We start from the raw sequence: 27,096 nt of genomic DNA on the forward strand, positions 1-27,096 counted from the left end.
CATTATATTGTTTTTTCTGTGTTGTGCTGCTGAAGCCTCCCAGACTCACCTGTTCATTCACTTGTGAGCGCTGTGGGAGAAGCTTGATTTAAAAACACACACACACACACACACAAGCCTAACGTCATGGGAGATCCTCAGCTCCCAGACATAAGTAATATTTCCAAATTCGCTCTAAATGAGGAAAGCTTTATTTGTTTGAAGTTGGAAGGCAGAGCGAGAGGAAGGCTGGATCATCGGGATTAGAAGCTGACAGATGGAGTACAAACACGACAGCAGGTGTCAGTGGACTGAACTTTAAAGAGAAAGCTTTAAATGAGGAAAAATGAGAGCGATAATGTAAAGTGAGAGCTGGTCTATTGAATGTCTTCCAGATCGGCTTGTTATTCACAATCTTTTCCTCCAGGAGGCGCTGCAGAGCTGTGACAAAGGCTACAAATCCAGCTCATGTTCTATCCCCCAGATCTCATGTATATCCACAAATAATAATAATAATAATAATAATAATAATAATGATAATAATGATGAAAGAAAAACTAGAAAGAATGCAGATTCTTTTCATGTGATTTGGAGCACAGGCAGTGGTGTGCAGAGACATTTTGGGGTGCAGGTGTCTGAGTGGGGCGCCTTGTGCAACACTTGCAACAGCCGGCAGCCTCAGTGAGCTTTTTTACTGGCACATATAATTCAAATGATTAGTCTTATGTTGTCTGATGCTGATGTTCAATAATGGTCAACACTCTACAGGTCGGTTTCTCCAACAATCAAATTGGAAACAGGAGAATAAAGATAAAACAGATCAAATAAGTAATTTCAAATTCCCAAATTTATAAACAAGTTGGAAAAAAAAATCAATAGTTCAAAGAAGTTGTCAAGCAAAATTATAACAATGTAGGGCAGAAATACTACTTCTGGCCACACACTATGTTGTAAAAAAAGAAAGGAAAAGCACATATGATTCACACTTGGAAATGTTTTTTACCCTTGTTTGAGGTGGTTTTTGGCTTTTCTGTAAAAAAGCTAACATGCTAAAGGCATATAAAACACATTTGCTCAGTAATTTCAGACGTAGCGAACATTTACTTGATTAAAAAAGCCAAGCTTAACGTCTGACGTAGTTGAACTTTGGTTTGGAGCAAATCAACCGGGCTACGCAGACAACAAGGAAACACACCTGATTCACATTTCCTTTTTTGTGAAATTTTCAAAGTTTGCTCATGATTGGCATGATAATTGGATGGAAACATGGCTAATGGCTGTCAGAATTAGCGCACAGCGGCAGCTACCTGCAGGTCGTAGTAGAAAGAGGTGATCTCAGAGCTGGAGTGGTTGTAGACGTGGGTGATCCTGGTGGGGTAGTTCAGGTCGGCGTAGAAGAACTGCAGGTGCTGGCCCAGGCTGTTCCGGGACGCCACACGCCGACCCAAGCCGTCGTAACGGTACTGGATGGTCCAGCTGGCAGCTTTACTGTAAACACGAACTAAAAGACCTGAAATCAAACAAAAGAACACGTTATGACATCGATTTGTTCTAGAGCAGACAGTTTTACAGGGATGTAAATCTTGTTTAGTGTGTTGGGACGATAATTCCCACCTTTGGAGTTGTACTCAAATATCTCAGTTCCTCTCTGTCTCAGGAATCCGTCTTCGTCCATTTTGTACTGAACATCCCCCAGGCGAGTGATTCTGTCCCTCAGATCATAGCGTAGCGGCGTCAGACGGCCGCTGTTCCCCGGGTTCAGTAAGTGCAGGTTTCCATTCAGGTCGTAGTTAAACCTGCAAAGCCGGCATTAAACCGTCAGCCTGTCACATCAACCCAGTAGGTTTGCTTCAAACAGTAGTTCCATGAAACAAATCTCACCTCCATATTAGCTTCTCATTGAGGGAGACCGTCTGCAGCTGTCCATCAACGTCATACTCATAGCCGTATTTGGTTGTGTTGGCAAAGGGTCCGATCTTGATCTCGCGCTTGGTGACCCTGCCCATGTTGTCGTACTGAATAGTGATCCAGTACATGAGTGACCTGAAAATCTCATACTGGATCTCCTTGATCCGGCCGTGTTGGTCGAAGTGCTTGGTGTAGGTCATCACTGCTGTGGAGATGATCTGAAACAGGAAGTAAACGATCTCCAATCAGTGACACGCAGAGCTTACAGCTAGATTTAGTTCGGAAATAGTCTGTGGGTGGCGGTTTCAGGAGTGAAGTAACAGACACTTCCAAAAATGTTCTGCTGTGTTTCATCTGATTTATGTCGAGAGGAATTCAGAATTAGCATAACAGTTTTTCTCAGTTGCTTTGGCGCATTTCTCAGAAAAGAATTGAAATTCTCCAAACTACTTGTTCAATCTTTACCTCAATGCGTCACTCGTGCGCATAAAAAAAAGCAGTTTCTGATTCCCCTGAGCAAGTTGGTCCATAATGTGATTATGTACAATTATATACGTTTTCCTACATTTTCAATGGATTATATCATGTTGACTAAAAATGTATCATTCAAGGCTCAAACTAAACAATTAAACATAAGTTTGTTGAATAAGTCTTAACATGCAAAATGCTTGAACAAGTTTTTATAACATGTCAAGATATTTTTAGACATTTTTCTAAACTTATGTTTCCACCATTTTCAACCTAACTTTTAAAAATTGCAGCCGCTCCATTGTTCAGTCCTCTGTACCTGTGGCCATGGAAGTGACTTAAACGTACCAATTCAATGATTAGATTAGTATTGTTGACCCAATAAGTTTAAGAATACTACGTATTTACACAAACCTACTCCTCACCAATACGAAATACCATGAAGCCTCACAGCCAACTCGTATTTATAATATTCTTTCTGCTTTCTATCTTCTCATTTTGAGTGCTCTACATACTTTGGTTCATCGCTGCAAGCACAACATGAAGACCTACTTTTTCCCACTAATGGTTAAATCTATTGAAGTGACTCGTCTCTTACCTGATTGATATCATAGTAGATAACTCCAAACTTTCCAAACTGCTCCACTTTCCCAGAGATATCGTCGAACTGGTAGAGATCAATAGGCAGCGGCGTCTCATTGATCACAGCCTGCATGCTGGTGACCCTGAAGCTGTTGTCGTAGGTGTAGTCGAAGCGCGCATTCACCATCCCGTCCTCGCTGAAGCGGAATATTTGCCGGTCGACCAGCGGGCCGATCTGCCGGTAGCGGATGGAGCAGATGAAGCCTTCGCTCTGGAGGTTGACGGTTTTGAGCACGCCAGCGGTCTCGTCGTACGTGAAGCTGACCCGCGTCGAGTCGTAAAGGATCTCTGCCAGCTTATTCTGAGGAGACAAATACAACCACAAGCGTTGACATAATGGAAATGTCACATGTCATAAACAGGTGTTGGTTTTACACCAAAACAAATGACACCTAACAGAAATGTTCTTGTCATGAGACACTCAGCAGTGTTGGTTAGGTGAACTCTGCAACTACACATGAAGTGGTCATAATATATGATGTGAACTTAAGATAATCAAAAATAATAATGAAGCCATATACTTGTCTGCGATATTTGTACAGAATCCGTCGGCCGGTTCCTAGATGAGCCACTCTGAGGAGCTGGACATAGAAAGACATGGACAGGGAAAGTCAGTGTTTCGGCAGTTTTGCAGTTCTCTGGGAGTTTGTTCAAGATTAATTGTGAATGATTTGTTGGGCATAAGCCAATCAGAAAGAGACACACGACTGCAGCCTCAGCATCCTTAAACTTCTGTAAAGCTACATTTACAAACCTTAATTTATCTTATTAAGATTTTATGTGATTGACCAACACAAAGAAAAAGTTTGCAAATTGTGAAAATAAAAATACAAATGGAAAACATATTTTATAGATTTTTATTCCTTAAAAACTTTTTTTTAGAAAGCTTGGATAATTTTCCTGCCGCTCAACAAATTTGCACTGATCTGTGTTGATACGTCACACATACAACACCTCTGAAGTGTTGTATGTGTGTGTGTGTGCATGAAGAAAAACAGCTGAAGTCAGTATGAAGAGGCAAAGTTATTTTACAAAAGCCAGGAAGGATTGCATCAGTTTGATTAAAAGCCACACACCTGCCCTTCCTCAGAGTAGTCCACAGTAACGGAGGCGTTGCTCTCCGGGGGGGTGTACAGGTTCCTGTAGTATCCCACAGATCTGATGGTCTGCATGGTGTGCCGAGCCACGCTGGGCATGGTGACGGCTGACAGTCGGTTCCCTGAGTCGTAGTCGAAGATGTACTGATGCTGGCTGTGCAGCAGCAACACCATGGACTGTCAAAGAGAGGAGACGACAGCAGGATGTTACAAACAGGACACAAAGCTGAGGGAGAGTGAAACACCATTTTTGTTTTTTCCTTCGGTCAGAACAAGACAGCTACAGATTCAATTACTTTAATCAAGCCAATGAAAGACGAATGTGAACAAAGGAATAAAGAAACAATTATTCCGAAGATATTCAGTTTATATTAAACACTTTGAGATGTTTTCTTATCCAGATTCACATTAATACAAGAGACATTTCCCCGTAGAGGACATATTTCATGGTCTGCTGCATCTTTTGCCTTTCTGTGATTCTAATTTTAAGCCCTCTGTTGTTCTTCTCCCCTGGCCTCCACCTCTCTCTAACATCCTAACTAAGCTCCAGGCGTCCCTGGAGTCTTGTCTCACCGTTGTACCTCTGTCAGTCTGTCTGTCTTTCCATTGCTATCAATCAATCGCCTTCTGTATCCCCACACAAACAAGGCCAGGTGCCGTTCAGAGTGTCAGGCCCTTCCTAGGCTAACACAGCAGACGTGTTGGATTCACTCCCCTCCTCCCTGTCCTCTTTCTCCTCACACTGTTTGTTTTTTTGCTCCCTCCTGAGCTCCCTTAGAGATGTTTTTCAAAGCCACTCACTTTTTAATGGTCTCTTCTTCTTCTTTTACTCTCTTCTCTCTGTCAGCCTTGCTTTCCTGACATCAATAGTTTCTTTTATTTGAGGACAAGATAGTTTCTTGGTTCTTAGTTTCCTTTACTTTACTCACCGCCTTTCTACAATCATTCACTTCGTGCTTTTTGCCGTCTCTTGTAAGTGCACAGATTCCTTGGAAAATACTAGCAGACTCAGAATTATAGAGCACCTTCCTACATGATACTTGCTACTCTATCCTGCGTTTCCATCACCATGCTGTTCTTCTTCTGAATGATTGCATTAAAATGAATTTGAAAAGTTCTGTGGAATAATTTTAAGATGTAATACTTGAATCAGTCTTAAAAAAAGACGAACTTGGTGCAGAAGTTTAATTCAAATTTTCTCCACTTACTCAGTTTCTTTTTAAGAAGAAGACGTGGATTTCCGTTAAAGTCAAGGAGGTCTTTTGCAGCCATTGACTGCAGATTCATCAGTTCAAACTATTTCACGCATATACTGCCTCTCTCAGATGAAAATACATTGATCAGGAACAAGTGTGAAACCACTTAAGCTCAAGCCTGGCATGAACTAAAAACAGCTTGCACACAAGTTTCTCCACTCCAAAGTGAAGTATGTTTTACCGCACATTTACTGCAGATAGAAACTTCCTTCTTGGTTGGTAAAAACTTTGTAGCTGCCCACTGGAACAAGCTAGTCAAACAATGATTCATATGGAATAAAATTACATACAGGACGCTTGGAGAAAACAAGGAAAGGCTCTCAAAACCTCAGAAAACTGTACCTGTACCAACTGTCAAGCCAAGCAGTGACAGAATGATGCTGGTTCGCTGACACCAGCTGTGTTTCCACGGACCATGAAATTGTGCAAATTCGAATTACGAAAATAAATTTGCCGAATGGAAACACGGCAATTTAGAAAAAACTTTCATCCATGTCACACCTTGTATATTTCTTAAGACTGCAATGGAAAAACTTCTTTGCATCACAGGAGTCACAGGAGTCTGTATCCAACAGCAAAGTGCTCATTTGTAGGTCCTGGCCTCTTTGGGCAATGTGCAGCTGGATCCACCAGAGCTTTTTCAGCATCACACACTTCATGAAATGTTGAGTTTGACATTCAAAAGTCTTGAATCCATTACTTTTATGTAAAATCACTGAATACAATTTCACTAAAATGCTGCTTATATCTGTAGCCACTCAAAGTAGCAGAGTCTTATTGAGCTAATGCCTCAATAAGTCGCCGACACATCGTCTAATGGCTGATGAGCGTTAGTACCATGGATGTTAGGTGGATATGTCTGATGTTAGTGTTTACAGCCGTCACTGCCATGATTTATAATGACTTATTGGGGAGCAGACTTGTTCACATGCAATTTTATTCCATTCATTTAATGAAAACGCTGCAATTGCGAAATTATGTTTTTCGACATTAGTAGAATATAGAAAAGGTTCTGCACAACTTTTCAGCTACTGATGCTGTTTCATTGCTTAAAGTGGCAGGAATAATGAAAATGGAGGACTTCCATTAAAGTACCTTATTTTCATCTCAAATCTCAGGCTACACAGATGAAAGATGGACACAGTTGGGAGGTCTAACAGGACAATATCTCCAAACATCTAATTTGGTTTTAACTGAATGGAGCAGTCTAAAATGTATCCATGATTAAGAATCTGGATTCAAGAAAGTTTACATGAATGAAACATAATAAAAATAAATAAAAATAAAAGAAGCCATGATATTGTTAAAAAAAACATAAATGGGTGATACCATGATACGTGACGCAGTACAGATACGTTTGGGTTGGAAATGTTTGAACACCTGACCCAGTGAGAAAGAAAGTTGAATGTATGCCTGTCTGTAAATGTTTTTACTTGTTCCCTACCTTATCCAGATACGTGTAGCTCCATATCTTCCCATCAGCAAAGACTCGAGAAATGATTCTTCCTTGATTGTCGTACTCCCACTTCTCTGTGGTCGGACCCCTCTGGAGGCCCGTCACCTGTCCCGTGCTGAACACACACAAACACACACACACACACACACACACAGTCAGGTTCACGTTTCACTGAATTACAGCTAGAAAGTTAAACAAGAGTGTCGTAGTTACATCTGATGGATCAGATCAGAGGAGAACAGTACAGATGTATTTACCTGGAGTACGTCAGGTTAACTGAGAGCAGTTTGCTGCTGGGGATCCACAGTGACGGGTGGCCCTGCGTGTCATAGATGATCTTTAACAGGAACTTTCTGTGGTCATCATAAACCTTCTCGGTTCGCAGCGTGCGGTCATAATCCACAGACAACAAGTTCCTTCCGTTTACCTGGATGTCAGAGGAGACAAATAAGGGACTGAGCTGTGCTTTGTGATCGTCTCTCAACAGTGAAACTAACGCCCAGATTTATCTTCTACTGCTGGTTCCTTATTCTTCCCGTTTCATTCAGCTTCACATATTTTGTCCAGTGTCTGCAAGTTTGTCTTTCTGTTTGTTACTATCACACAAACATGCACACACTCAATGCAGAGAGAACGTTCACCTTTTATTTGAATCCAAAGATTTATTTATCACGATACAAAAAACCCTCAGTAGATTCTACACTGTCTGTGTTTATTACACAAAAACAGCCAAAATAGCAAAGCAGTGTGTGAAACACTGAGTAACAAACTAACAGCTCATTGTAAACCACTGGGGTTGCCAGGTGAGGGGCGGCGCCTGCTGATTTGTGACATTATATTCGAAAGGTTTTTGAAACGCCTCATTTTCCAGACACCAAAAAAACTTTACCTTATTGCCAAAAACCAGCTGGGTGTTTTTTTAAGCACTTGGACTGTTTCTAGAAGCAGTAGAGATCCAAATGGGAGTAGAAAAACATGTGAAATGTGAAGTTTGTATGATATGCCCCCTTTAATCTATAATACAAGTATCTAGCATAAGTGTGAGAGAAAGGAAAAAAAATGAAATAGCTAATGAATTTAACTTGTAATGTCCTAAAATTTGACTGTTCACCTAAATGTCGGTACCACAGCCTACGAAATAAAACAAATCTCTGATCTGACAGCCATAAAACCAAATAACATCCCTGAACCAACAAGTCAGGCTTAATCACCATCTAAATGATGTGCTGTTAAAATCCGATTTATGAAGACAGATAGCCCAGATCTGCAGCTAAGTTCACCTTATAGATCCTTGAAGCAATGACAAACATTACAAACCGGCCAATCAATCACTTACAGACCTCTTTCATTAAACAGAGAGTCTGGCTGGAAGATGTCCAACGGTCCAATTTCTCACCTTTTCATTCAAGCTACTCATTCATTTGTGAATTAGGACCAGTTAAAATCAGTGAGGTGAATTAAAGGGGGATGAGGAAGATATTGGAACACTGGCCAGGAGCCACTAGGACGAAACACAGCATAGCTGAATAAAGTCACAGACTCAGCCGTAGACCAATAAATTTACAATGTGTTGGGGTCAGGTCTGGCCTGGCCATTGCCTTCCTGTGCAATTTCACTCAATTCTCATTTCCCTTCAGTGTTCTCTGTGGGATTTCTCCCACTGAGTGCAATTTCTCCGGCCAATCAAACGATGACATTGATTCTTTTGTCCAGTTATAGTTGTAGTCTGCCTATAGCAGTAGTTTAGCGTTGGGAGTGGAGGAAGTGAACAAAACCATTCAGTCTGGGTTGGCTACTCTTCCAAATATTGAACAATTAAAATCAAATGTATAAGACATTTCATTGCTGGCAAACTACTATCCACATTTTATCCATCCAGCTGTTGATTTGAGGCCAACCTGAGGAATCTGGAGGTATTCTGCACTCTTATGTGCAATGCATCAGTTACACTGGCAGTGAAATTGGCCATCAGCATGCTGGAACCACCACAATGCTCCAAACATTTGTCTCGTTGCCAAACATGTAAATATTAGTCTCTTTTCTCCAGAGATAATTTAGTTTGTCCATGTTTGCTGCTGTAAATTTCATTTGAGCTAAAAACAGGCAGATTGGTGGTTGACCTACGACCAGCTTCACTGTGGATGGTGAGGCTCGTCTTCCAGCATTTTCCAGTGTATTAACAAAATTCTGGTAAAATTGTGCCCCTAATGTTTTGTAGGCTTTTGTCCATGTGTTTTTTGGCTGAGGCATTGCTCTTTTTGTACCCTGTGGTTCTGGATGCCGTACAGCTGGAAGGTGTTTTGCTCTTACTTTGTTTTACTTTCGGGAGAAAATTTATAACAGGTAGAAGCTGACTAGCATCTCGAAAGTTCAAAAAATACCTGAACTATGACCCATACTCCCAGACGAATTAAAAAGGGAGGTTTCATGGATGCAGAGAAGAGAGGAAGAGGATGTTCAAACCGTCTCTTCCATCGATCATAATTAGCCAGGATCATTTCCAGGACTCCAACTGTCCAGCTTTCTAATCAAAAGGCCAGACATAGATTTAAAGAGAAGTGGCAAAAGCAAATGAGGTGGATTAGCATCCACAAAATGCTTCTGTGAAATATGGTCTCTGTTGTCTGGATGAGCTGCTGTCCCTACTATCATACATGACTATCATACATCTGCAGTCTCCAGTCAGAAGCTCCTTCAGATTATCTGCAACACTAGCTGCTAACACAACCTCTCTTTAAAGTGGTTGGTGTCATCGTTGTTGGATTACAACAACATTTATTTCTCTTTGGGATAAAAAGGAAAAAGTATTTTTGAAATAAACAATTTAACATAGATTCTCACATTTGCTGTTTTTATGACAATTCGACAACACCTTGCAGACATCTTTCTTTTTTTTTTTTTAGCAAATAAACCTCTACAACTTAGCTTAGCTTCATTGGTATCCTGGAAAAACCCTTCCTCACCTAGACAGAGATTATTTAAGGGGATTTCTAAAGCTATTTTTAAATAAACTTGCAAGGAGTTGCTTCTTTAACACGAGAAAATAGAGGCCACACAGATGCCAAACACATCCAAATACTTCCCAGAGCAAAAACGTAGCAGGTGATTGTCTTATTACCGGGGTCATGGATGTATTCCCATCTGCACACTCTTCCCATAGATGATGACACAAATAAGATAAGTAATAAAAAAAGCTATGCTCTGTTGTCCAAAAGCAAGAATTTAGATTTTTTTTCTCACAGACAGCCGGGGTCGTGCTGCGAGCAGAGCGTTCGTACGCTCTCCCTCCAACAGTGTAAAAATTTGAAAGTGTGAACTGGTAAATTGCCTGTGGGCATCAATATGACCCTGTCAACCCGTCCTCCAATCTGGTGTGCTGCAGCTCTCAGCAGCCACTTGTAGAGCCTGCAGGTATACAGGATGCATAATGCATGGACGGCATAATCTTTTTTCTCTTATTCTTACAAGAATATGATAGTAATATGTCTGTGGGAGTACAAATTAAGAGAAATGTGATAAGCTGAGTTATGACACAGGAATTGGACATGCTAGGGGAATCTTTGTCTTAGTGCTTTTTTTCATGCTCACTTTGTTACCAATATCATCTGCAGTGTTACTTTATAATTAATTTTTAGGAGCTGCCATGATGTTTTTACGTACATGAGCAGGTCAGAGAGTCTCAAAGCTTTCTTCTCCTACCCGTGTCCTATCGTTTTTTAAGTCGTTTCTTTTACCACGGGGAGAAAGTATCATAAAAATGCTCAAAGCTCCTGACTAGTTCAATTTAATGTTATAACAGCAACATGATACTGTCCGGTTTCTGCAGCCAAAGACCTCAGCATGACCATAACCTGAACACGCTCTGAGTCAGCCTGATTCAGAGCACAGACATCTGGGTCAGTCAGAAACTGCAGTAGGGCTGGGCAATAAATCAAAAACAATATAAATCACAAAAGACACATGATCAGTATCAATAGGTAACATGTCTGATAAAATTTTAAAAATTTTCACTGAACAACTCAGATTTCTGTGGGATGTAGGCAGAGGAAAGGCTCTCAACGTCTCACTAGGTTTGTCTCAGTAATCAAACAAATTATCACACGATTAAAAAGATCTCAATAATTTACATTTGCATTATTTATTGTTTTTTCTCTTTTCTCTCTAATTCTACCAAAAACTGGACGACAAAACTCTTCAGTCTGGTGTTTTGGTCTCAACTGGCTCTTTTTTTTTTTTTTTTGAAGAACAATTTTGTTCACAGAGAGTTTATAATTAATTTTATTTGTTTTTCTGTTGTTTTTTTTTTAAATTTATTTTGGATATTTTAAAATGTCTTCCACTTCCAGTGTTAAATGTTCTTTAGAATTGAAAGTTTATTGTCTGAGAATTTGTTCTTAAGCCATTATATCATTACCCTTACATTACTTGAAAATGGTTTCAAATCAGCAATATTATCGTTTATTGCAATAACTTCTGAGGCAATTTATCGTCCAGCAAAATTTCATCAACTAACTCACTCACTCTTTGGTTACATAAAAACAACCTGTTGAGAAAATGGTGCAGCAGCAGTTTCATGTTTTGCCTCATAATTGTGTAAAAATAAAAAAACAACGGCATGGAGTGAAAACTGTAAACAGGAAAGGTCACGCCACCAGTTTGGCAGTATTTTGAGATACTTAAAACAAAAACGACTCCATAATTATCAATATAGACTAATATGAAACGCCTACATTGTGATATGTTTTTCAGCCATGTCATGACTTATAATCCAGAAAAAATAATAGGCTGATTGGCGATCAGCCTTTGTTAAAGAGACCGTGGTCGATCGCTGTCCATCACCTGTATCTGAAGAACACTCACCCTCAGCTTCCTCCCAAACACAATGACCTTTCCTCGGGTCTGCTCCTTCCTAAATCTCCACTCGACTAAGTTCTGGCCATTCTCTCCTGGCAGGGTCATGTTACGCCGGGCGATCGTAGGGTTAGCAGCTCCTAAAGACACATTACAAGACATCTGGGGTTTACAAACACTACAACATGCAGACTGGTGAAGGCTTTGAGAAAGACGGACAAGTATTTGCTCCATCAATGCACAAAGTTTGCTTCAGGATATGGTAAATAATTTAAACCTACCTGCCAGTATGTGTGGCTCTGTCTGATAGTGTGTGTCCATCCCATTAGCATAGATGACCCTGAGTGAATGGTCATTACCCACTTGGTAGCTGTTACGAAGCTGGTCTGCATGACACAAGTACAAGCAAGAGATGCAGTTATCGATACGGCGTTACACTGCAGCATTCAAAGGATTTACTGAAGAACATATCAATTGTGAGCTGAAATGAGGATAAAGGGAGGAAAACGAAATGCAGGGAGGGAAAGAGCAGCCAAAAGACAGCAGGGAGACAAAGTAAGGTGAGAAACAATTCATCTCTGGGCGAAGTGTTTGAACCTGCTAATGGAGCAGAGAGAAGGTTTAACATCCTTCAGCCTTTTTCAATTATGTTCCTCTCAGCCTCCCACAGGACTAATGGCTGCTTGTGCAAGCAGGACACAGAGTGGCTGACGGCACTCTTTTATCTTTGACTAAATATACACCCTGCTAGATCTATGCAACAATACAGCAACAGAATAAAATAACTTGATTAAACAAAGGCCTGGCTAACCGTTGCATTTGGCCTTTTCCCCCTCACTGTATTTCCACTCTGTTTTTCAGCTCACATCATTCACTTACTATTGATTTTTTTGTGACACCCGTGTTTTTCGGTTCCGTTTAATTAATATTAAAGCATTTTGGCTTGGTAACAGTGTATTGGAATTCTCCCACTAAAATAAATGTATACTGACAAGAATGCAGCCTGGTTTTTATGACTCAATGCAAGTCGCAAGGGAAGTGGAGAAGTCTAAACAGTAAATCTTTACATTTAGCCATCAAGGAGTTTTATTCTGGAAATCTTATCCTCTGGGATTTTTCTTTCTTATAATTTTTTTTCAACATTAAAGTTATGAATAGTTCCAAATTCAAGTTAATTTGTCTCAAAACCTTTAGTTGCCTGTTGGAAAGCTGAAAATAAAGAGAGACTTAATTTTTCAACATTGGAGTGAAAGCACATATCCAAATAAACTCTGCAGAAAGAAAGAAAGAAAATGAAAATTATGGAAAAGGCTACACATAACCAAAACTATAAACAAGATACTGACAGATTTCCACCAAAAAAGACTGAAAACTGAAATTGAACCCAAACTGCTTTAATCTAGTATTGTTGTAGGGGTGTGAACACTTTTACAACCAGATTAGTGTATAGTGCAGCATTTTTAATGTTTTCCTTGAAACAAATTTTCAATTGAGTTCTATAAGATAAATGTTATGTTATAGGGCAAAAGGGTTTCTGAAGTGTCTAATCATTGTCTGATTTTTTGCACCATTTCAACCTTTTTAAAAAGAATGTTTACACTTTCTGGTTCATCATTTTTTTCTTCTAGTTCTCTTAATTTCCAATAACAGCCTGCACATTTTAAAGGCATATTCAGATGCATCTGCTGAACACAAGCTAAAAAGAAAGACAGACAAAATTACAAAAAGAAAAACTCGAAGACCTTCAGAACCCCCGCTTTAGAAAGCTTGGAAAACTATCGATCCAGACAACTTGAAATTATTACGAGACAGTCGATCAAAAAGTCTGAGGCGGTTTTGCACAACACTTTACTCTCGTCAATTTTTTTTTTCTTTGCAAATCATTTTATCGAATGACACAAAGTAAAATATATTTTCTGCTTCAACATTTCTCGTGTTTTGTGTGTGATGTAATGCCGGTGCAACTTCATGTCAGCTGAGCTTCAGAGTTCTAACTTTAACATGTCATGAGAAATACCTGAATACGTTTCTATCTCCAAGTTCTACAACGTACGTTAATGAAAATATTAAAAAAATATATATTTTTTGGTAATTTAGTTAATTAAAATGGATAATTTTGCATTAAGTATCTTGCAGAATGTGAGATGACATTAGGTGGGGTAGGGTTATATTTTTATTATCTCAGTCATTCCCCAGCACATTATCACACATGGTGATCCAGTAGAAACAACAGTTTACTGTAAATGTCTGCAAATGACCTTTTAACCTCTTGCTTCCACATATTCTGCTTTCTCAAGCAGTTAACGGCATCATTAATATGACTAAGTACAGCAGCTAAATTAGCTTGTTTACCGTCGCTGGCCTGCACCTGGACCTAATGGGATGCCTCCTACCTACGCATGTAGATGAGATGGCAGGAAAAACACGAATAAATGTAAGTGAACTGATGAAAGCAATGCTTTAGTTGTCCAGGACTTTGAATTAATCAGGATAGGAGGAAGGCACTCTCAACAGAGGCGTCACTATTGTAGTCCTTCATACACGAGTTTCTTTCACACAGAAAACTTATATTGTATCGATGCTCATAATGCATTGACTTTAAGATTATAATACACAAGCAGAACAATTTAAAGACATTGAGGAAGAAACTGTTCTGAATCCACCAGACTGAAGCAGGATTCATTGATCTGCAGCATCAAATTTCACACTCAAATTTAAACCTCTGAGGTAAATGGAAGGCAATGTTCGTCCACAATTTACATCAACATCACCGCTAAAACATACTTTTCCAGTATTTGTCTGACAAAGAATGACAACATTGCTGAAATGCACCAGTGTGAATGTTTTCTTTCGCTGCTCTCAAATAAAAATTTATGAGAATGGATTTTACTCTGGCTTACAGAAGCTTTGAATCAAAGTACAAATGAAACAACATCCCAAATTCAGTCACCGTCAGAAAAAAATGATCACAGAAAACAACACAACCTATTTTCCCATCTGTGGCTTAATACTTGTGTCTCTCAGTAACTGCAGCTTGTCTTACTTCTCTGATTGTTCCACAGTCATTTAGTGAGTTTTTAATACCACCAGCTTACAGTGACTTACAGAAGTATTTGCAGCTGCAAAGTTAGATTTCTTCACGTTAAATCACATTACAACCACAAACTTCTGCGTATTTGATTTTGCCTGATGGACCAACACAAAGCAGAAAATGAATGCAAAGTGGAAGCAAAAGAATATTTTTTCAGAGGCTTTTACAGTTTAAAAAATCTGAAAGGTGTGACGTACGTTTATATTCATCTCAACCAGATTCCTTCCAGGATCGACATGTATTTAGCTCCGTACATCGAACCTGTTTACAGCCATCGAGCCTGTTACTAGTTACAAGCTTGTAATGCCAGCAGCATTACAGAAACCAGATAGTTCTCCAAAACTCTTTGAAAAGAAGAGATTGAACCTGGTCAGGCAAGCTGACAAGACACTGAAAGCAACAATAAAACAGGAGTAAAAACCTGCAACAGAAAAAGTACTGGTACCAATTTAGATGTGGAAACAAGCACTGAACAGAACAGCATCTTTCACCATAATCCCAATAAATTTAACTGACGTTTGTGCTTGTAACAGGTATGAATACTTGAGCAAGCCACTGTATTTTCATATTTTGTACAATATAAAACTCTGGCAGATGGATTTGTGAACAGCAACAGATTTTATTCCTTTTAATTTTGCAGCAGGGAAAACATTGGGAAAGGTGATAAAATCTAAAAATGAAGCTACATTTCTTCGGATCTGACTTACTTTTATTATTCATAATGATCATAATCATCTGCCTGACCTTTCCTTATAGATGAGTTTCAGACTCAGTCACATGCATGCCAGCACCTTACCTTGCACCAAAGTGTAAAAGGAGTCTATAGACGATAAGTTTGTTGTTATGGAAACATCCTCATCCCTCCCTGACGTCTCTATGTCCACTGCGATGGCTCCTGAAGACATGTCGCCGTGGAGATTGGTGACCACGCCGGTGGGGAAGGTCACATTAGTCAGACGACCCTCGCTGTCATAGCTACCAGGACAGAATGCAGGAGAAGGAGAAAGGGGACATTAGATGTCATTACTGTAATGAATCCTGCCGATACAGAGAAAATGACCTGAATATACATACAGGAAGCAAGTCCTCATATTTATTAAGATGTGTAAAACGCCCTAAAATAGGTTAATCATTTGTCACAGCAACATCACATTAGCATAAACATTTCAGCAAGATTCAGTTTTGATACCTTTTTCAGTAATAAAGAAGAAATATTTTCAACTAAATCTCTTCTTGGTACGTCCAAGATTTCCTATACAATGAATGTAATTGAAGAATGTTTAAACTGATATTTTATCATTACCTTTATCAGACTGTGTATGAACCTAATTAGTAACTCATAACATGACTCCTGTTTACTAGGAGTATAACTATAACATGGCATATATAAGCCCCTTTTCATTCCTCAAAGCAGGAAGCAAAGGAGAACATGGCATTCGTGTAAGGAAGAGATATATTACACTCCATGTAAGGAAATGGCTACAAGGAAATGGCATCTACCCATATCTACATATCTACATATACTCACTGCTCTAGTAACAAGTTCAAACTGAGAGAAGCAAGGCTGAGTGAGGTCTCATATGTATCTTGTCAGGACACGTCTTCATCACACAGTGATGGTAAAAATTGCAGAAAAGAGTGCCATCTTTGGGTTACCAACTCACCATAACAACAATCCATAATCCACTCACTCACAAACATAAAAGTCCAGTGTTTGCTCATCTATTTGAGTTCCTTAAATGAAACTAAGATTCAGATTCTTTGCAGCAAACGATCCAGGAAGGATTTGGTCTGAAACGGAGAATAAATGAGTGGAAAAGCATCTCATGCCGCTGTTGAGTACAGCAGGCATGAAAAGGCGACGTTCACACAGCAACTCTTCATGCTCAGTTCCACATTTTTGCTGAAATCAATTTTTTGTTTTGCTCATTCATACTACTAATTAAATATGATCAGAGTCAAACTTCACGAAGGACCTGCATGAAGACGAAGAAGGGAGGCGTCACACAGAATCACCTCGTTTAACGAAGTAATAATGGATGCCGTCTATGGATTGTTTTCAAATTGTTGCGTAATAGAAGCCGATATTATTGCCTCAAGATAATAGCAATGACCTTTTGTGGAGCATTCACTGTGATGTCTGTAGAGATGTCTGTTTGGATGCAGAGACACAAAACATTATCAGAGTTTTCACAATTATAATTTTCGGCCATTGTTGGCATCCAGATTTACCGTGTCTGGTGTCTCCTGGTGAACAATTATGACAAGTCTCACATCAAAGACGTAAAATCTGGATAAAATCCAACATGGCTGTTCAGATTGGACACGTATCAGATTCAGTGTCATATATGGAAGTGGAGCAAGTTGGATATTTTTTGGGTTAAAAGATCGGAATTGGGCCGTTCAGACAGATTCGAAAGTATCACAAACTCTTTCAAGTACCAGGAGACCTTAGAATAAAATCTGGTGTCCTCTGGCAGTTAAATGAAGGCTTGTCATTATTGGTTTTTACAAAAGGATAATGATCCAAACACATCTTCACGTCAACACCAGAAATGATTCTAAAACTGACATAAAATCAACTTTCCTCCTTGGCCATTCGGCAAACTGAGTGCTGTCCTATTGGCAAACATGTTCATTTCAGCAAGTGAATGAATTAATCAATACTTACACTGTTATTATCAGTCTTGCCAACTTTCATATCCCGTCAACAGTGCAGTCACAGTCTGCGCTCTAGACTTTCTTTTGCCCTCAATCTTCCATCTGCCTGATTAAAGCTGGATGAAAAGTCTTCTCATATGTTACCGCTGCCCCCTCATCCTGGATCCCCCTACAGCAAGACTGATTTCAACCAGCTTCTGAAGACTAAGTGCTTTTGATGCTATTCATCGTCTCATTTGGTTTCTCTCATCAGTTTAAGTCTTATTTGTGTGAACACGTCCCTCTTGAAACTGAGATTGAGTGTTTCAAAGAAGCTAACCTGCACCGGTAAAAGCAGAATAAAACAGAAGAAACACGCCAATGGTGACTTTGTTAACACTGTGCATGACTGAACGCACACTCTAAAAGGCTAGACTTTTCAGTGGGAGGCTATACAATGAAAGGTGATTTATTCATTTGACCCAGAGGAGCTGGAAGGGCACTGTAGCAAACACACAGGTGTGTGTTAAGTGTCTTAGTAGGAACACTTCCATCTGCCGCCTCAAACCAGATCAGACCACAGCACAGCTCCAACTGTGGCCTGAGGCAAGAATGGAGAAAAGACCAAATCACAAACAAAAGCAATGATGAAGAGCAATGAATTTGTTCATGCAGCCAAGCAGCAATTTAACAAAAACCTGAAGCTCTTTTATATGTCTAGTGTCTTTAGAGAAGATTTATTTATATTTGAATGAGGGAAAATCTGTTTGATGAAGTCCTGGAATGCGTAAAAGAGCTCTTGAATAAAGTAAGATTGTTTGTCCCTGCCGAAACCAGAAGATGTGGACTGATGGTGAATGACGACATATAATGTTCGGACATGATCCAGAACGCTGCACCTTGCTTTTTCACTAAAACCAGGAAGATGGAGAACATCACCCAGTTCTAAAGTCCTTCACTGGCTCCCTGTAGCTCAGAGAACAGAATTTAGTTTATGCCTTTTTTGTGTTTTTATGATGTCAAGCCTTGTTGCTGAAATGCACTATATAAATAAACATGACTTGATTACAACAGAGGACCACCTGTGTCAAGTGAAGTGGACGTATCCTCTTCCCTAATGACCAAGGCATCAACAATGCAATTATTCTGGAGCCTTACTTTCATCCTCACATAGCTGCACAGATTGCATTCATGCATTTAGATGTGACAGTCAGTAGGTGGCTTACTCATAGAATGTAGTCCAGCCAATTTGGATGCTCTTGGTAGCCAGCAAGCCACTGTTGCCATGGTAAGTAAATAAAACCAGTTCCTGACCCTGAGCCGTGAGAGACTTTAGACCTCCATTGGTCCCGATTGTCAGCCAGATGACCTGTGTATTAAAAGATAAAATAAAACACAACCAGACAGTCAGATGGTCGCCATGAATCCAGAACAATCTGTGAGTCATGGCCATCCTCAAAGAATGCAAATGTGCAAAAATGTGAACATCTCACCTGATTATCAGGAGCCACCACACGTACAGGCATCCTGTTGGTGTCTCTACGGACACGGAGCGTGTTCCCGCTGCTGTCTGTCACCGCGGTAACATCCTCCTCGTTGCTGAGAGGACAGGAAAGCAGAAAATGAGAACAAACTGAACTATGCTTCAAAAAAATGCACCGTTACAGTTTTATGGTTTAAAAAAAGAGGGGAAAAACAGTAAAAAATGTCAAACCAACCTGTAGCTGAAGTTGTATTTGAAGTCTCCAGTGATCAGAGACATGGTGAACTGGTGAGTCCCATTCGAATCAAACACATAAAGTTCCTGTGAGGCTGGAGAAGCCACTTCATAGGAGCTGGGACCTGAAGCCAAAGAGCCTGCAGATGAGTTAGACAGATGAAGAGACTCTGATTGGAGAGAGACTCATTTTTATTCTCCAGCTCTTGACTTTGCCTTATTAATCTAATGTACAGCGATTATAGCAGCCACTTGACAAACACTGTGATTACTGACCATGTTTGGAGATGCTTTGTACTGGTCAGTCTGATTGGACTTTCATGAGTTCTGACCGGATTTCCAGTGAGGACTTATTGTTGGAAGTGATGCAAATATGGAAAATAATGCATGGACTGCAACTTACTAATGTTACTACTTTAAATGCCAAGCAGTAGGAACAATTTTTGGCATCTATATTAAATGCTTTATTATGTTCCCTCTAACTTTTTTTTTCAGCTGGCATTTTGACAAGGAGCTCCTGTGTTTATTTTCCCCAACCTCCACGGCCTAACCTGGCTCTGAAGAGAAAAAAAAAGAAAAGTAAAAAGAGAAAAGAATCCTCCTCTCTCCACTTTCCACTGCCACCCCATGTTTGTTCAAGTAAGGAGATTGAATCCAGCAGAAGATTCAATATGATCTGTTGGCACCAAAAACCTTCATTGACATGTGTGGAATAACAAGGAGTTGAACTGTGTTAAACTGAAACTGAACAGTTTTAATTAAAACCACCTGTGATTCCTTTTAATATAATTAGAAATGTGTGAATACACGAAATGCAATAAAGATAAAAATAGATGAAAGCACAGGAGTGATTAGTACAGGTGAAATCCTTGTAGAAGAAGATAGAAACACTAATAATAAAACCTACATGATTGTTGCTCTGGGCTAAATACTTGAGTGGGAGATTTTTTAAAACACTTGAAAACAATTCTTGTTTGCTAAATGTTATTAATTCATAGTAGAAAATCAGCTTCATTTAATGTTTCAACTCCAAAAGATGACTGTCTGAAATCCTTTAGGTGGCACTGTGACCTTTACTTTCTGGGGTTTAGATCTTTCTTTCTGAATTAAGGGGTAATTAAATATAAACTATTTCATCCTTTCTGTGACAATCAGAAAACACGCTAGATGATTTTCCTTGGAGGACTCTCCCTAAAAATAGACTGAGAAGCATGAATATGTGTATTAACCTGATGAAAAGTGTGATTTTTATCAACTCACAGGCGCCCCCTGCTGGTTTTCCAGCCAGTCTTGAATATTTCAGAGTTCAGAGGGATCCTTCACAGATCCCTCAGCAGAAATGCAGCATTTATGAGTGGAGGCCTAAAAATAGCTCCATCTATAAATGTTCGTACCGGTGCGTGGCTGGTTGCGTCTTATTGCCCGGATCCGAATGTTTCCCAGATCAGCCACGTACAGAGTCCCATCCGGCGACACCACCAGAGACGAAGGGCCGCTAAGCCTGGCGTCTTTAGCGTAGCCGTCTCCTGTCTGATAGCAGTCACAGTTGGCATCGTTCTGCAAAGACAAACAGGAAGAAACCATCATTCCTTGTAATATATATAAATATCCTGATGGATGTGAAGGAGCAAAACGCGGCTGTAACTCTGCAGTACCTTGCAGTCACAGTCAGATAGTGCACCAGCCAGATGCGTAATTTCTCCATCAGTGGACACCTAGGAGTACAGCAGAGGATGTACAGCTATGAAAAATATTAAATAAAACAGCAGCCTGGCATTCTGACAGAAAACAAAGGAACAAACTAGAGGAATTAGTTGAAAGGATCGAATATTAGCAGAGAAACTGATGAATAATAAGAAATAATATTGATTCAGGGCTCTGGGTCACTGAAGTATTTTGGCCATTATTTTAGAAAAGTGGCAATTTGTGAGTAAATCAGTTACATGTTTATTCTAACAAACTACCAGAGAGTGTAAGAACGTATCAGTCTTTTAAAACATTTTCTAACTTAAAGCCATGGTTCTTAGATAATCAAATATGGAGGCACAGTTCATGTGGTTCAGTTTTTTCTTTCATGTATTGAGGTAAATTTTTGTGCTGTATGGCTTTTTATTCTTTTTAAATGTGTAACCTGATCTGTTTCTTCAGATAAATAAATGTTTTTTATTTATTTTGATGATGGAAGGATCTTGCCAACTTGTCTGTGTTGCATTGTGATTTATTGTGTTTATACTGATTGTGCCCTGAGGAACTACAGATGAAAACTAGCCTTTATGCTAACTCTGGCATATTATGTGATGTGCATTGTCCCTTTTGAAAACAGCAACATTCAACAGTACACGCTGCAATACATATTCCTGACGTAAATTGGAAATATCACTAAATGTGAGCGAGTGAATGTGCCGTAGAAATGTTACTTGTCGAATGCGGTGCATCTTCTTCTCATCTGTCTCTGCGATGTAGAGGATGCCGCTGTAGGACAGAGCGATGGCGGTCGCTCCCTCCAGCATGGTCTGCACCGCTCTCTTTCCCATGGTGTATTCTATACCAGGCACCTGGCAGTGCATGGGACGACCAGCCACTATACGGACCTGAACACACACACACACACACACCACACACACACACACAGGATATTGTTTTCCAACTCAACTTTGTTTTAAACATCTCCAAATCTTTCTGCCTACGGTGCTGAATGCTAAATTACTTCACACTTTACATAAAATCCAGTGAAGTTTGAAGTTGTAATGTGAAAAAACGTGAAGAAGCTCAAGGGTGTGAACATTTTTGAAGTTAAGTGCAGATGTGAAACGTACCTGTCTGTTTTCAGTGATCTGTAGAACAACGTTGTTGTCCAGGACGTAGATGGAGTTATCCATGGGGTTGATGGCGAGATCTGTGGGCCATTCCAATCGAACCTGAACAGAAGAATGACAGCTTCGTTTTCCTTGGATCATCAACCATGACCTGCACATTAAATATGTGAAACCTTCATCCCAGCTGCAGTTCTAACTCCTGTGCTCTCCCTCTGCGGTATAGACCTGAATTCTGTCACACAAATAAAAAGAAAAGCAAACAGCCTGCGCCAAATACGAGAAGAAGCAGCTTAATGTGTGCGAGTGTGGAGCCGTTTCTTTACTCGTCTCCTTTCTGTTATATGCAATATCACACACTGTCAATCTGAAAATAAGGTGTAATAATAGTGTACTATTTCTGACTCTCACACTCCCTACTATGTTCAGCTTTAGTCTGCAAGTAAATACATTCAGACAACAAAGAGTTTCGCTGGGGACGAGGGGTAGAAAGAAAAACAGAACAGAAATGATTTCACCCAACAAAACTTCTTCTCTCATTAATACATTCAAGCTTATCTGTGTTTTCTCTGCTTCACTGCATTCAGTCCCACCAATCACAACCAACAGGGGTTTACACTGGCTCCAAGCCTTCACTTTAAAAACAGCAGTGTGCTACAGTTGCGCTGTGGCTGTGTTAGAAATGCTCTGTATGTTAACCTGTCTTATGTGCATGCTGGTATCGCAGGTCAAAGGTCGTGCAGAGGTCAGGTCGTTGCTGCCCAGCACTGTGGAGATGATTCCGTTACGATCCACTTTCCTGATCATCGTTCCGTCCACAAAGTAGATGAGTCCGTTCTTATCGGCTGCAATCCCTGGAGAGAAGAGACAGATTCACAGGACAAAGTTTAGATATCACACAATTTATCAACCTGTTAAACGATGAATTATTAAGATTTTACTTAAAATTGGTAGCACAGACACTGACCAATGACAGCAAAGATGGGGTGGAAAATGTAAACAAACAGTTTGAATTTTAGGAATTTTACGAATAAAGAGGAAAAATTTAAAAGCTACTAAATATATTTAAAATACTGACAGTACAAATATAAATTCAGTACAAATCAAGAAAACAAAAAAACGTTCTTCTCTGCTACACTATCTGCAAAAACACATAATCTTATTTTCTGTTTAGTTTCTATTGGAAATATCTTAGACCACTCAAAATAAGACAAAACCAACTTACAAGTAACTTCTCAACTAGAAACAGGAGATTGTTTTAAGTCTGTAGTTTCTTAAGATTGATGAAAAAATACTAGATGCACCAGAAGATTATTTAATTTATAACAAGAAATTTTTCCCATGAGTGAAATTATCAGCCAGTGGAACTAGTACTTTTTAAAATCAATATTAAGGAATTATTGACTTAAAACATACTCCTACTTTTTGCTGAAGTTATTTTTATCTTATTTTGAGCGTACCAATATATTTGCTCGAACTAGACAAAAAAATACTTGGCAAGATTTTATGTTTTTGTAGAGTAGAGATATAAAATGAACCTTTTAGATGAAGAAAACTTCATCAAATTCCAAGTGAATCATGTAGGAAGGCTGCTTTTCCCCAGATAAGAACATTTTTATGCAACATCCACTGGACTACGTAGTGCAAACCTACTGCACTATTTAAATTACACAGATTTGTGAAATGTAAATTCTGAAAAACCTGCACTTCGACGTTGGACATGGTGTCGTAAACATGTCATACTGACATTCTAAAATATTCCTCCTTTGACAGTTACAGAGCTCAATAAGCTCCATAAGTGTCCTCGGATGTTGAAGGCATCCCTGTATGAACTGCTGAGTTTGGTGAAAGAATCACAGCACTGATATTTTTAAATTACCACCTTGTCTGTCTGGACAGATCCACACAAAGCGTCAGAGCCAGTCCTGTAAATGATATACTGACCCACTTGATATTCTGTTCCCCTCAAGCACGAAAAGCATTCATAATTCTCCCAGGACAGATGTGGCTCCAGAGTGAAAAACTGCCATCACATGCAAAACTGCAGCACCGATCAGGAAGGAGCTTAGCTGTGAAATCTGTCTGCACATCCAGCTTGTGTCACTGGGGTTCAGTTTCAGCTGCTTACTGCTGCCTTCATAGGACAACAGTAATCTAACAAGAACACAGCGAAAGCTAATGAAATGTGTCGGTTTAAACCTTAACTTTCCACGGCCATCCGAGACTTCCCCGCTTCCTGCACCTCACACTCTTATTGTTCATTTCTACAGCATGATGGAACGTCGCCGAGCAGCAGGAGGAGATACAATCCTGATTAAAATTTTAGGTAGATGGAAATCATTCGCATTTCATGCTGCTAGATTTTTTTCCAGGGTGTGGAATTGATGTCTGTTATTGCCATTCATCCCTGAATATGTTCATTGCTATTCAATAGGAGATCAGGGGAACATGCAGTGGGCGCTGTATGCTTTGATAAAGTGTTTCTGTAAGACAGTAGTTGTGAAATGTGTTGTTTTCAGCCATCAGATGAAAGTCCTCAGTCCGGAGGGAGACACACTCCATATAGCCAGCAGCAGTTTGACGCCCCTACGCAACCTGAATGTTCATTGTTCCTGGGGGATCCCAGGATGAGCTGCACGATGTTTATCATCAGAGGGGAAATAAAAGGTAATCTTTCAGTCTTCCTTATTTGACGCTTTTGTGCAAAGTCCAAATGGGTGAATTTATGGCATGGGAGGAGATGTTTTATAGTTTTTAAGGCCTTCTTTTGTAACTTTCTAATGGTTATTGGGCTGCAGGCAGGTTCAGTAGAGTCTAGGTTCAGGATCTACCTGTGACTTTACAGAGTAGCTGTTGGATCCTGTAGCTCAGTGTGGTAATTTGTGTTTTTCCAGGCACAAAGTGCCATTTAATAGGACAGTCAACTAATCTTGTAACATTCAATTGTTATAAAAATGCTGTATATATCAAACCTAAAAGAAATTTGACTTCACAATTTGATGCCCTGAGATTGGGCCTCTAAAGCTCCTGCTCTTTCCGACGCTCTGCCTTCAGGAAATCATCATAACAGCACTTCCCCCATTATGCCGCTTGCAATCAGTCTTAGGACGGTTGGACTTAGATGTAGTTCGTATGCGCTCAGCAGATGCACAGTTCCATGTGGTGTTTGGTAACTACTGCTGCCGCTAGTCTGGGGGAGCGAAGTGGGGAGTGGCAGGGGAAGGGTGCTCTATGAGACAGAAACTCGGCTAGAGATTGAAGCTACAAGGAAAAGCTTTGAGTAAATAGGTGGTGCTTTGCGAGAGCTAGCATTTAGGCACCGCTGAACGGTTGCCATGGGAGATTCAAACATGCGTGAAAGAATCAAAGCAACACTCCAGGTATGTTTTTGATGAGGGAGCATAAAGCTCAACAAAGTCGACGACACATAAAACAGAGCAAGATAAGCTGATGGTCCAGGGATTAAATGTTATGTTTGTGTGTTTTCCCTACAGAGGAGAAACAAATTTTAGTCAGATTAATAGGAAAATAGGTCATGCTGGTCATTTTGGTATCAAGCATCAAGAATCCTGAGGTGAGCGAAGCATCTGAACAGAGTACAATGAAACTAAGTAATGTAATCATTAGTGCAGCATTTGAGTCATAGTTGTACTTATTCTGTAACACTGGCAAACATGTGGTAACATCTGAGAGCTGTGAAAACTTTTTTTATTGATGTCCAAAAATTAACAGCAGCTCAGATTAACTGCACTCAAGGCAACGTAAGCACACCATTTTCCTTTAGGCATGTGGCTTCCCTTATCATTCAAATAAAATGTAAATAGTGTAATGGTGGACAAAAAGTCATTCAGTACATCCAGCTCAATTAGTGCAACACTACACAAACCAAATCAGTGTGAAGACCAATCCTACACACAGAGGAAAGAGAAACCATCAGGTCTGACAATAAGTTCAGGGTGTGACTTAAACATGAACCTAAACAAATGGCTTTTTATGTGTGCTGCAAACTAGATTTAGAAATATATGCAGCAGGTTACAGGTGTGTGTGTGTGTGTGTGTGTACCTTTTGGTCCCAGCAGCTGTGCCTCTGTAGCTTTTCTCCCATCACCACATCGGGCCTCATCGAAAGGAGGACACTGCTCACCTGTGCCAGCCACGACTTCTCCATTACCTGAACACACACAAACATTTACACACACTGAATTTGCTGCAGAGTTTTCCAAACACGGAATATCAGACAATAATGGAGAAGGATGCTTTCATTTCTGCCAACACAGGGCTTTTCCTGTGGCTTGTGCTTACTGTTGAGGTCCCGGGCGCCGCTAAGCATCTTGGGACGGTAAATTCTCCTGGAGTTGGTGTCGGACACATACAGCTGTCCTGTTACTGGGTCAGTGGCCATGAAGTAGCGGTGAGCAGGGTTGTTGCTGTGGAGGACAGAGACAGACAAACAAGCACAGAATGAGGATCAAACTTCTTTATTTGTAAGAGTTTGTTGGGCTGACGGCCTTTTTTTAGCCGTAGTAAGGATGAAATAGACTCAAAGTTTTATCACAATGATTTGAGATTCTATTGTGATGATGATGAAAAGTTGGTAACTATTCTAATGCTGTATGTCTGTTATTTACAATTGTGATTATTATTATTATTATTATTATTATTATACGTAGATGATTTTGTCTTGATGAGTTAGTTTTCTAACCATTTTGTCTATATAATTTATTTGTTAACTCTGTAGCCCAGTACATTGAACAGGAACATGGATGTTATCACATGGTTTTAATTACAAATTTTTGATAATTACTGAGTCAGTAAGTGATACATTTCATTAAACTGAATTAAATAAATTAAAAGTGTTCACTTCTTCCTGCAGAAAAGTAGCGGTAAACAAATTGTTTTGTTCTAGGTTTTGTTTGCACATGTTTCCTCTGTCCTACTGACGCCTTGCTTTCTTGTTTTTATAAACCTGTTTGAAATAAATACATCAAAATAAAAGTTATCTCAAACTAACTTTAGGTGACTGAATGCCACAGCAATCATAGTCCCACAAACACGACTGATCTTGAAATAATGCGTAAAAAGCTGCTTTAGGACACCAATCGCATGAAGGTGCGATTTGTTTCAATAAACTGCACACAGTAACTACATTTAATCATATTTTCAAATCAATTGATGCTC

The 27,096-nt window shown here is 39.7% G+C and overlaps 1 protein-coding gene across 1 annotated transcript in view; it reads right to left on the reverse strand.

The window, feature by feature from the left end:
• The window catches only part of LOC103146660 (teneurin-3), a 41,333-nt gene that overhangs the window by 5,150 nt on the left and 9,087 nt on the right, over positions 1 to 27,096 (reverse strand). The window contains exons 5-25 of the mRNA XM_007564664.2: positions 26,221 to 26,345; positions 25,982 to 26,089; positions 22,618 to 22,772; positions 21,922 to 22,023; positions 21,523 to 21,696; positions 20,761 to 20,820; positions 20,500 to 20,662; positions 19,107 to 19,245; positions 18,882 to 18,987; positions 18,615 to 18,757; positions 15,545 to 15,723; positions 11,939 to 12,043; positions 11,667 to 11,797; positions 7,064 to 7,233; positions 6,795 to 6,921; positions 4,074 to 4,271; positions 3,519 to 3,578; positions 2,954 to 3,298; positions 1,861 to 2,105; positions 1,594 to 1,775; positions 1,287 to 1,489 (exon numbers count right to left, since the gene is read on the reverse strand). Coding sequence (XP_007564726.1) covers positions 1,287 to 1,489; positions 1,594 to 1,775; positions 1,861 to 2,105; positions 2,954 to 3,298; positions 3,519 to 3,578; positions 4,074 to 4,271; positions 6,795 to 6,921; positions 7,064 to 7,233; positions 11,667 to 11,797; positions 11,939 to 12,043; positions 15,545 to 15,723; positions 18,615 to 18,757; positions 18,882 to 18,987; positions 19,107 to 19,245; positions 20,500 to 20,662; positions 20,761 to 20,820; positions 21,523 to 21,696; positions 21,922 to 22,023; positions 22,618 to 22,772; positions 25,982 to 26,089; positions 26,221 to 26,345 — 3,220 coding nt within the window. The remainder of the gene's footprint in view (positions 1 to 1,286; positions 1,490 to 1,593; positions 1,776 to 1,860; positions 2,106 to 2,953; positions 3,299 to 3,518; positions 3,579 to 4,073; positions 4,272 to 6,794; positions 6,922 to 7,063; positions 7,234 to 11,666; positions 11,798 to 11,938; positions 12,044 to 15,544; positions 15,724 to 18,614; positions 18,758 to 18,881; positions 18,988 to 19,106; positions 19,246 to 20,499; positions 20,663 to 20,760; positions 20,821 to 21,522; positions 21,697 to 21,921; positions 22,024 to 22,617; positions 22,773 to 25,981; positions 26,090 to 26,220; positions 26,346 to 27,096) is intronic.

This window comes from Poecilia formosa, unplaced genomic scaffold (genome assembly GCF_000485575.1).
Source record: "Poecilia formosa unplaced genomic scaffold, Poecilia_formosa-5.1.2 Scaffold164, whole genome shotgun sequence".
Taxonomy (NCBI): Eukaryota; Metazoa; Chordata; class Actinopteri; order Cyprinodontiformes; family Poeciliidae; genus Poecilia; species Poecilia formosa.